At 52.2% G+C, this 11,706-nt stretch overlaps 1 protein-coding gene across 1 annotated transcript in view; it reads right to left on the reverse strand.

Moving 5' to 3' along the window:
* Positions 1 to 10,118, reverse strand: part of BOLL (boule homolog, RNA binding protein) — a 90,148-nt gene extending 80,030 nt beyond the window's left edge. The window contains exon 1 of the mRNA XM_019523155.1: positions 10,003 to 10,118. Within this exon, the coding sequence (XP_019378700.1) occupies positions 10,003 to 10,020 (18 nt within the window). The 5' untranslated portion in view covers positions 10,021 to 10,118. The remainder of the gene's footprint in view (positions 1 to 10,002) is intronic.
* Positions 10,119 to 11,706: the final 1,588 nt, after the last annotated feature.

An 11,706-nucleotide genomic window follows, 5' to 3' on the forward strand; every position in this document is an offset into this window, starting at 1 on the left:
TGTGCCCCCTGCCCCCAGCCCTGCTGTCCCTTACCCCCCACCCAAAGCCCCAGCCCATCAGCCTTGCTGTCCCTTGCCCCACCCAACTCAAAGCCCCTGTGCACTGCCACTCCAGATCGCATGCGCTATGCTCTGGAGGGCCCTGGGGACGGCAGCAGGGCTGGAAGCACCGTGTGAGAGACCCAGACCAGCAGCACACAGAGGGGCTGCACAGGGAAGCTGCCTGCTGCTGCAAGCTTTGCACTGCCCGGGTCGCATTTCCCCTGCATGCATAGGAGCAACATGGGCAGCACACAGGGTTGTGCCTCTCACTGCTGGCCCTGCCTGCAGGGGAAGTGTGGTTAGGGCAGCAGGGAGCTCAGAGCAGCAGACAGCTTCCTGGGCCCTGGCTGTGATCTGCCACACCATGTTCCACATGCTGCTCTGCAGAAGCAATGGGAAGAATCGCTGGTATCTGTTGCCTCCCCAGAGCCCAGGGCTGGGAGGCAGCTGGGGCCAGGGCCAGGAGGCAGCAGCTGTTTGTAGCCTCCTGGCTGCAGCTGGCCCCAGCTGTGGGGTAGCTGCTGCCAGCCATGGTGCCTGGGCTGCTTGCAGCCTCCCAGCTACATGCTGGGAGCAGCCTGGGCTCCCGGCTGGCAGCAGCTGCCCAGAGCCGGGACTGGCTGCATCTGGGAGACTGCAAACAACTGCTGCCTCCCTGCCCCAGCCCTGGCCCCAATGTGGGCTCAGGAAAATGGCTTCGTGTGCCATGCCTGCCAACCCGTGCTGTACAGGTTTCCCTTGATTTATGTGGGTTCTTTATATGCAAATTTGCTCTTATGTGATAAGCATATTTAGACCCATATTCAAGGTAAATTTGCTCTTATGTAATCAGCAAAGACACCCCCCCCACTCAAGCAGGTAAATCTGTGGGGAGAGGGGAAAGGGCCACGGCCCCACTCACCCCAGCCCTGGCTGCAGCGGCCCCGGGAGCGGCCGGCACCAGCTGCCTGCAGCCACTGGGTTACACTGTGCCTCGAACCCCTCAGGGTTCTGCCTGCCCCCACTCACCCCAGATTCTACTGCAATGCCCTGGGAGTTGGCGATGTCAGCTCCCTGTAGCCACTGGGCAGCACCATGTGCTGGTGCAGGCAGCTGGTGTCAGAAGCTCCCAGGGCCACTGCAGCCAGGGCTGGGGCAAGTGCCGCACCTTGCACTGCCTGGGGCTCCGCTTGTCCACACTCATCCCAGCCCGTGCTGGATCAGCCCCAGAAGCAGCCAACACCAGCTCTCCACACCAGGGCACCATGCAGCCCAGTGGCTACAGGGACCTGGCACTGGCCACTCTCCCTATGCCTAAGATAGGGTGTTTGTGCCCAAAAGCTTTCAAGAACTTTTTTCCAACTATTTAGATGGTCTAATAAAACATATCACATCCGCCTACACAATTTTGCTTGCTTATGATTCTGGTGGACTTCAAGAGCAGGCTGACCTTGGATTCCTGGTTAGCAGCTGTTTCTATTTGTGATTAACTATTTAAAGGCAAATTTTAACCAATGTAAATCTCTGGATTCTTAATTAATACCCTGTATTCTATTTAGAGATATCCTTGAAACATTTCCAGTAGTTTGAGAGAAGTGATTACCCCCCTCTATTTGGCACTGATGAGGCCACATATGGAATACTGTTTCCAGTTCTGGGCCACCCACTACAGAAAGGATTTGGACAAATTGGAGAAAGTCCAGGGGAGGGCAATGAAAATGGTTAGGGGGCGGAGGCACATGGCTTATGAGAGGCTGAGGGAACTGTGCTTATTTAGTCTGGAAAAGAGAAGACTAAGAGGGGATTTAATAGCAGCCTTCAACTTACCTGAAGGGCAGTTACAAAAGAAGATGGAGCTAGACTAGGGGTTGGCAATTATTTAGACTGGAGGGCCACTTAATGAGTTTTGGTGACTTGCTGAGGGCCATATCCATCTCTCTCTCTCTCTCTCACTGCCTCCAGAACCTGTCCAGAGCTGTAATTCATTTGGTGCCTCAATGCTCAGCTGCAAACCCAGATAGAGACTTCCACCAGGGAGGACAGGCGGTGGCATCAGCTGTGCGCACAGCCAGCAGAGGCTTGACACAGAACCTACCAGCAGTGTTCACAGCTGATGAAGCCGCTGCAGAAGCTCTTGCCTGGGTTCACAGCTGATGCCACTGGCAGGTTCTGGGATGGAGCTTTGGGCAGGTACTTCAGTCATGCCAGGAGGGCAATGGTGTCAGCTATGGACGCCGCTGACAGGGTTCTGCGTCAGGGCTGCTGAACTCGCCAACAGAATCCACAGCTGACACTGCTGCTTGCCTGCTGCAGCAAAACCCATGTCACTGCATCAAGAGCTGATGCTGCCGGACAGAAGCAGTCTTGCCTAGCACAGGAAAAACAGCCCTGCCTAGTACTGCACAGCAGCCAGAGCTGAAGCTGCTGGCTGCTCATGGGCCAGATCTAATGAATTAGTAGCCGCTTGCCCACAGACCAGACTGAATCTGTTAGCACGCTGGATCTGGCCTGTGGACCATATTTTGCCCACCCCTGAGCTAGACTCTTCTCAGTGATGGCAAACAACAGAACAAGGAGCAATGGTTTCAAGTTGTAGCAAGAGAAGTTTAGTTTAGATATCAGGAAAAAGCTCTCTTGCTAGGAGGGTAGTGAAGCCCTGGAACAGGTTACCCCAAGAGGTTGTGGAACTTTCATCCTTGGAGGTTTTTAAGTCCCCGCTAGACAAAGCCTTGGCTGGGATGATCTAACTGGGGATGGTCCTGCTTTGAGCAGGCAGTTGGACTAGACGGCCTCCTGAGGCTCCTTCCAACACTAATTTTCTATGATTCTTTGATTTTATGATACAGAAGGGTCAATCTGTGCACTTCAGTGGGGTAAATAGGCATAAGCATACTGCAACTCTGTGAACTGTAATCTATTTGTTGGTGGAACCAAAATCCTGGTTCTTCAGTTTATAAATTTTTCACTGTTGATGCCATAAAATATACAAATGAAACAAGGTTGGCCTCCTTTTGAAAATATTCCCAGCTTGATATCTGCATGAACAAAGGAAGTCTGAACTGAAAACACAGGCTTCTATGGACAATGCCCTTAAACAAATTTAGGCAGTACACTATAATAATATTTTCTATTATGCATTTAAAGTTTTAACATAGACTGTATAACATGCTCTTTGGAATTAATTTGTTGGTAGAAGTTTTCTGCTGACCATAATTCTTAAATGTATAAAACAAAATTATCACAATGGTCTCTAGCAAGGGTTCCTAAATTGACTTGCAAGCCTCTTTCATGCAGTCTGCCAACCAGGACTGCCCCTTTCTAATGGTTCTTCAGGAAGCAAAACATTGGGAACACCCAGTCTTTAGGTTCACTGTTGACATTAACACACTAAAAAGTAAATGGATTCACAGCTGCATAAAGTTATGGCATAACTGTATATATAACTGAAGATTACTAGCATCAAGCAAAATAGAAGAACATTAATTGAATGACAGTACACTTTGGCCCTGCTGGCTCGTTAGTGAAAATTAATTCCAAAACCAAGCATCTCCACTAAGAATAATTTGTTCACTCCTACACATTAAAATCTAGGTCTTCAACCCATCAGAAGTAATCATGACCTCATTGTCAATAGTTTGGGGAAAAAATAGAGCTCTCTATCCTCCATGTCCCAAATCTCTCCTCGTGTCAAATTAATTTGTTTTAATATTAAAAATACCCAGCTTTCTGTCTTTCCTCCACCCTTTTTCCCTTTCTTAATAACACTGCAAAGTTTATTTCTATTGTAGAACGGAATAGTCTCTGCAGTCTCATTGGTAGATTCATAGATTGTAAGGCCGGAAGGGACCTTGGAAGATCATCGGGTAGAGAGAGAGAGAGAACAGGAGCAGCAGAAGGCAACTATAAGGAGACTGGGTGCTCATTTGTGAACTAGATCATCTCCTTTCCTCTTACACACCAGATTTAACAGCACAGTACAGTCATCTGCAGCACTATACAGTTATGAGGAAAGGGGAGTCATTAAGACATTTAATAAATAAAACCCACAAAGAGCAATTCTATCCCTGGGGCAGAGGAAGGAGGCATGATCAAACACCTGACAAAGGTAGTGAGGGTACCCGTGCCTCAACATCCCTGACGACCCCATAAGGAGGGACAGAAATATATAATTGAAGCTTCCTGCTACTGTCCCAGTATAAATAAAACCAAAATAAGACTCAGGTGTTTTACATGGCTATAGCAACATGAATGGATTTGTGCTAATACAGGGAGCCTCAATGCAAAAGCCTGAAGATAAGTTCCTCAGGGTAACTGCATGCAAGGAACAGTCCAAAGAAGAAATTCTCTTGCTTCAGGAATAAATCTGCTGGTACCTGAGGGCCTGGCTAGAGATTACAGCCTTCTTGGTGTATTTGCAAAGATTACTAGCTATACAGAGGGAAGTGTGGTGTTCTGTGGGTTTGCCTTCTGTAGTTGTTTGCAGGTCAATACAGATGTGAGTCATGGTTTTTAGAAAACTGATGTTAGTTTAAGAGAGAATAGGATAGGAGGGTAATAGCTGCTGAACCACAAACCATACATCCCACAATGAAACCATCAGCATCCTTGGATCCTCCATGTCTATCACAGATTGTAAACCAGCTCATCCATTGCCCTAAGTGCCCACATGAAAACTAAGTGGATAAACCTAAACTACAGCTATGCTCTTAGTAAAAATTGATAAAGGCTGGCTAAAGGACAGAAAGCAAAGAATAAGTATATGGCCATTTCTCACAATGGAGCAAGACTGGCAATACGTAGGGGGTGCACATGCACCCCAAGAGCACTGCTGCATCTCCTGTCAGGCTGCGTTCCCTGTTTAGGCAACAGGCAGGGGACAGGTGGGAGCACCAGTGCCCCCCCTGCAAGCGCTGGCCAGGGAGCAGGGCTGCCAGCAAAAGTGGCCATGTCGCTTCCAGAAGAGACTGTGGGACTTCTGGAAGCGGCGCGGCCACTTTTTGGTTAGTGAGATTGGCTGCAGAGGACCCCCCCACCCCAGTCAGTGTGATCAGCCACCAGTCACTGACTGGTGTCTGGGGGGGAGGGGGGCGGGTGGTGGTACGCATCCCCCCGACTCAAGAGGCACCAGTCGCCCATGTAGCGAGATAAGCAGTAGGGTATCCCTGGGATCTATGATGTTTAACAGGCTCGTAAACAATTTGGAAAGGATGAGAATGACGAGGCCAAATTTACAGATCTCTCTAAATTATTCATGGTGGCAAAAAACAAAGCTGAACTACACAAGTTCTTTGGAAGTAAAACTGCAGAAGTAAAATTGAATGAACAGTAGGGCTATCTGAAGCTTTGGTAGCCTATTCGATTAGGAGGAGATTTGACCTGATTCGGTGACCGAATCGCTGAATCCAAATCAAAATGGGAGACCAATTAAAAGCTCTGAATCGAATCGGAAGCCTCTGAATCGATTTGGAAAAGATTCAGCCGATTTGGAGATTCAGCCAGAGACTGAACAGGCAGCAGTCCTCACCATGCTGACACAGCTGCCTCCAGCTGGTAAGTCTGTTGTGGTGGGGCAGAGGGGGGAGGGAAGGATTGAGACTGGGGCTGGGACAAGCTGCCTAGTCAGGGCAGGGGGTGTGGGACTTGGGAAGGGGGGTGTGGAATGCAGGCGCAGCAGTGCTTGGAAGAGGGGGCTATGCCCTGCTGCTGTTTGCCCAGCTGGAGCGGGGCAGGATGCAGGTGCAGTGCACTCCAGGCAGAAGGGGGAAAGTAGCAGCAGGGCATAGCCCCTGCTCCCAGCAGTGCCGCACCCACATCCTGCATTGGCTGCACCAGCAGCAGCAGTGCCTGCTCCCCCGTACCCCCTGGGCCAGCAGCGGAAGGGCAGAGCCCCTGCTCCCACTGCTGATACAGGTACAGCAGTGCTGGAAGCAGGGGCTATGTCCTGCTGCCGCTTGCTCAGCCAGGGTGGAGGGGGCGCGCGATGCAGGCATGGCTTGCTCTGGGCAGAAGGGGGCAAGCGGCAGCATGGCAGAGTCCCCATACCCAGTGCTGCTATGCCCGCATCCCCTACCCCCACTGCTGGGCAAGCAGCAGCAGGGTAGAGCCTCCATTCCCAGCACTGCTGCACCAGCATCAGCGCTGGGAGTGGGAGCTCTACCCTGCTGCCACTTAACCAGCTGGTGCGGGGGGGCAGGCACTGCCGCCACCTGCCCAGCCAGGGTAGCAAGGCGCAGGATGCAGGCATGGCACCGCTGGGAGCAGGGGCTATGCCCTCTTGTCGCTTGCCCCCTTCTGCCCGGAGTGAGCCGCACCTGCATCCTGTCCCTCCACCCCGGCTGGTCAAGCAGCAGCAGGGCATAGCCCCTGCTCCCAGCGCTGCTGTGCCTGCATCCCGTGCTGCGCGCCGCCCCCCCAAGACCCACACTTCTCACCCAAGCTGGGCAGCTTGTCCCAGCCCCAATCCCTTCCCCCTCTGCCCACCACAACAGACTTACCAGCCGGAGGCAGCTGTGTCTACCGTGGTAAGGACTGCTGCACCTGTTTAGATAATGGCCAAATCTCCAAAGCAGCACCAAAACTTCGGATCTGATTTGGCCTAATTGAATTGGGACAGTGATTCGAATCTCTGAATTGAATCATTGTCCCTCTGAATTGGCTGAATCCGAAGCAAATACTTGCTGCTTTGCATAGACTTAGTGAACAGACAGCAAACTGGTAGATGACATTCAGTGCTGTTAAGTGCAAAGGGATACATATACATGATGATGGACTCTACAGTCACTGCTATTCACATCTACACCTTGAATACTATCTATTCTGTGCCGTTCTGTTTCCCCAGTCTCCAAAGGACTATAGTAGAACTAGAAAAGGTACACAGAAGGACTAGAGGGATGATTAGGGACATGGAGAAGCTTCCGTGAGGACAGACTAAACAGGCTAGGATTGTTCAATTTAGAGGGAAGATGATTGTGGTGGGAAGGGGGTGATATGATGGAGATGTATAAATTATAAGTAATGTGGAAAAATAAATAGGGATATACCATTTAACGTTTCTCACAACAGTAGAACTAGGGAACACAAGGAAATTATTAGGAAGTAGTTTCAAAATGAAAGGAAATTATTTTTCACACAGCATGTAATTAATTGTGGAACTCACTACCACAGGACCTTGTAGAGGTTGACAGTTTAAACAGGTTCAAAACTTGGTGTAACAGATTTAACAGGATCCAACTCAGAAGATGGCCACAATGCCCTTTGGTTGCTGTACCACTCCTGCTCTCACCTGCTTGGGACTCTCCAGCCACAGCCCCATCTTTGCCTGCCAGGCCTTTATGATGATAAATATAGATGTGGGAGGCTGCCCCCACAGTACTAGGACAAGCCTTAGGTTCTTCATTCTGCTGTCTTGATCGTTAGGCTGCCTTGGTTTGGCCCAATCTCTGCCTCAAGCAAGGCACTGCTCTGTCTGGCTTCAGCCTCCTCACTCTCCCTCTCTCTCTCCATAGTGCCCTGCTTTGGTCCTACCTTGATCCACCCAGCCCCTTAGTTTGTATCATAAAAGACAGGGTGCATCACTAATGCCCCTGTGGCTTTGCAGGCCAAACTTTTAACAGCCCCTCCCTAGAGCACAGCTTCATGGCCTCCTGCCTTCCTATCAGCCACACCCATGCCTCATGGGTAAACAGAAACATAGGGTGCATACAGAAATGCAGCTCTCAACTGTAACTCCAAATGACTCCTGCAAAGCGTTCTGAGTTACGTTACCCCAGACCAAACAGAAGTTCACTGCTGGTTCCAGGGTGGGTGGAAACATAGCTGTGGGCTGGGAGCCTACAGCCAGGTTACCATAAAAATGACCAGGGCTCTTTGCCAGGGGTTGCTGTTTTCAGAATGGGAGAGGAGAAAAGCAGTGAAGACAGTTTGTTCTTGAGGCTCCCCAGCTGATGCTGGAGGGTAGGGTGGGTGAACTGGAGTGTCCCCCTCCAGAGGGCTCCAGTACACCTACCCCACACTACGTGGGGACTGAAAAACCCTAGACTGAACTCCCTCTGCTCCCTTTCCCCCCACCTCCCATTCTGAAAATGGGGACAGGCTGTGAGCTGGAAAGACAAGTTACAAAAGATGCTACATTTTTAAATGTCTTTATCTCAGGGGTGGGCACAATGCAGCTCACCAGGCCATTCTATCCACGAGGCCCCCCAAATTTTAGAAAATTAATATTGACCCTGGCTGCCTGTATTGCGGCCCTCGATGGCTTGCCAAAACTCAGTAAGCGACCCTCTGCCCAAAATAACTGCCCACCCCTACTTTATCTGCTACTTCATGCAATGAGGGGTTAGATTTTCATCCCATTTTTAAGCTGTCTGTAGCTGTGCTCTTGTGCTTGGTCACAGCTATAAACTGCTTTCTGTGGCCAGATCAAGTGAAAATTCTCAGTTCTATCTGCACCCATAAATCCCCAAATAAAACTACTAACCCATTTGGGTACACTCACCAGAGCAGATCCTTGCCCATCCCTACTAGCTGGCAGCGTTTGGGGCTTCCTCTCGCCTCCAGCTTCCTACCCCCACAGCTGAAGGCAGGGCACCCTGTGAGCAAAGGGAGCCCTCTGGCTTGGGGAACCCATGCTGCATGGTATCCAGCCCTAACAGCATATGGGCCTCCGGCTGTAGTGTGGCCCCTGCAGCAGGTAGCCAGGGCCTGTGGTCTCCAGCCACTTTCAGAAGTTGGGGCAGTCCTGTTTTATATCATTAAGTGCAGCTAGTTCAACTATCTTTTATTTGGCTTCTAGCTTCTTCAAATGAATTTTCTTTGCTCTACTGCCCTCTTCCCCTTCTGCAAGTGACTTTTCACTTACATAATAGAGTTAAACAAAAACGATTGTTTTAACCTACTATTTAGCTTATGCTTTATCTGTCTTTAGAGACAGATCTGAGATGTCTCTCACAGCCCGTAAGTATGCACAGCATCCAACAGCTTGTCTAACATCTCTCCCAGTCACATACTTACACTGACAAAATGCATTACCGAATCAACTCTACTTCTTTCAACAGTGTTGGAGAGCTGTTCTAACTGTGATAGTTCAGAAAACATAAGAGGGGCAAGGGTTTGGGGTTTTTTTTTGGGGGGGGGGATCTCTTTTATTGAATCAACTGAGGAAAACCTGTTAGCACAGTTAAAAAGAGCACAACCCCCCTTACCTTGCTTCTTGCATATTTCCTGAGCTATCATCACAGCTAAACAAACCTAACATCCCACTGCACCCAGGTAGATCTGCAACCCCAAGGTGACAGGCTTCCCTGTGCTCAGAGGCAGCTGTTAGGAAGGAAGGAACTGTCCTGCTCCAGGAGAAAAATGGGGGAGAAGCAGGTCACATTCCCCAGGTGAAACCAGCCCTACCCTGGTTCAAGGGGGACACATCACATAGCCACAACACCCTCATTATGGGCATTCCCAGCTCCCCCTGCCCATATCCTCTCACCCACTGACAGAAAGGAAGCCACCTATCAACGCCGCAAGCGACAGCAGGCCCAACCCCTGCCCAACGCGCAGGCGCAGACGGCGTGGACCCACGTGGAAGGCTCCTACGGGGCTGGACCACGGATTCGAAATACTCGCGATGGGCGGGGCGAGGAGTGGCCGCAAACGGCTTGTGCCAGGGGCGGGGCCAACGGCTCCCGGCTGCTCGAGGGGCGTGACCAGCCCGTGCCGGTTTTGGCGGGAAAGCCGCGTTCTACCATTGCTTCTGTCACGTCCCTCCACGCCCTCGCGGCGGAGCGGGTCCAGCTCCCGCCGCCACCTCCGGTTCCCATGGCTGAATTGGCTCCGCGCTGCGGGCAGGGGCCGAGGCCTGTAGCACACGCGCCTCTCCCGCCCCGACCACACCCGCCGGCCGAGGCCAGGCGTGAGGGTGGCCTCATCCCACGCGGCGCCATCTGCGCCCTCCTCGCTCCCGGGCCCCCCCGACCCCCAGTTACTCACCGCACTGTCCGGCTCCATCTCCCCCTTCACACCGGCCTCAAAGCCGCCGCGGCACGTTCCCGGCACGCTGCTCCCTCCTCACGCGCCGCCAGCTCAGAGCGCGGCCGCCAGCCTGTGCCGCCAACAGAACAGGCGGCGTCAGGCGGAGGGCGGGCGGGCCCAGAAAACAGAGGTGGGCGCGGGAGAGGAGAGAGGGGGTCTCCCAAATGCCCGGGGCGGGGAGCAGAGGGGCACACAGGGAGGGAGGTTGATACTGAGGTTGTGAGAAGCGACCGCGGAGAAACAGGAGCGGGCGGGCGCTGCTTCCCGCGCCAACAACTTATTTTCCCGTCTGTGGGGCCCGCAAAGTTACCCCGGCCTGCGCCTCCCGAGGCTGGCCCCCATTTCCCCTCCAAATAAGCCTACACAGCTGTCCCCACCAGACCCGACCCCCCAATTGTTACCCCCCTCCCTTATCAGGCAACCCCCCAACTCCCGCCTAGTTGTTGCCCCCCTTCCCCTCAGCAGCCCAGCCAGCCACCCCTCCTCCCTTCCAGCCCCCTCAGCTATCACACCCGGCCCTTTCTGCCACCCTCTGGAAGTCCCCCCCCTTGGGAGCCCTTTGCTCTCCCTGCTCCCCCTTCAGTATAGGGGGTGACGGGAGGCTGCTGCTCCTCCCCCGGAGCCCCCTGCAATTATGTTTCCATTATTATCACCCTCCCCTGCACTTACTGCCCCCACCCCAGGATGCAGCTTGTGCCCCGCGTCATGGGAGATCTGTGTTTGGGGCCCTGCCTGACAAGCCGCACCCCTGGCCCCCGCTCCACCGCTGCCATGCCTTGCACCTGTTGGTACTGTCACTCACCCGGAGAGCTCGGGGACATGCATGCCCAGCTCCCAGGCTCTTGGACACCCGAAAGGCGGGCTGTGAGAGTGCGGCTTGCTCACCCCGACACAGTGAGTCACTAGCCTGGCGTGCCACGGGTAGCTGCAGCTGGGTTAGTGTCTGATTTCCAGGCCCCGAGCAGCAGGAGGAGGCAGGGCAATACTGCTGGCGCCGGGCGATCTTCTATTCCCTGTGCGCGTCTCAGTGTTTCTGACAGTTGCACGCATCCCCCTCTCCCTCCCCTCCCCTCCCCCTCCCCGAGTATCATTTCCCCACGAGCCCCCAACACGGACAGAGACGCACATGCTAATCCCAGGCTGGCTGGCACACAAACATACAGGAACAGTGCCAGAGGAGGGTAGTATGGATCTTTCAGATTGCAGATCTGCGAATAAGGTAGCCTGTGAAACATAAAGCAAAGTCTCCACACACGATCCCAAGAAGGGAAGAGATTAAAAAAAACCAACACATCAAAGTTCTTTTCGATCCCCATTACCCGGGGAAACATTGTGAACACATAGGAAATACCTGCCAGTTGTATTCTCGCTTCACAAGAGGTGAGAAACCCAATACAATTTCAGAAATACATTCTTAACACGCCTCACCCCAGTTCTATGACTAGGATTAGGCTTCAGAATGATCTTGCTACTGGAGAAACAGTTCAAAATTAGTTGAATGAAATTCAGTGAGGAGGAGTGCAACATCCTGCACTTGGAATAGAACAATCAAACACCAATGCAATGTAGGGCATGACTGTCTAGGGGCCACAGCACTGAAGAAAAGATCCCAAAGAACCACAGGTTGAATATCATACACAGTGTATTCATATTGCATCCTCC

This window comes from Gavialis gangeticus, unplaced genomic scaffold, assembly GCF_001723915.1.
Source record: "Gavialis gangeticus isolate Ggan-Ray unplaced genomic scaffold, GavGan_comp1, whole genome shotgun sequence".
Classification (NCBI taxonomy): domain Eukaryota; kingdom Metazoa; phylum Chordata; order Crocodylia; family Gavialidae; genus Gavialis; species Gavialis gangeticus.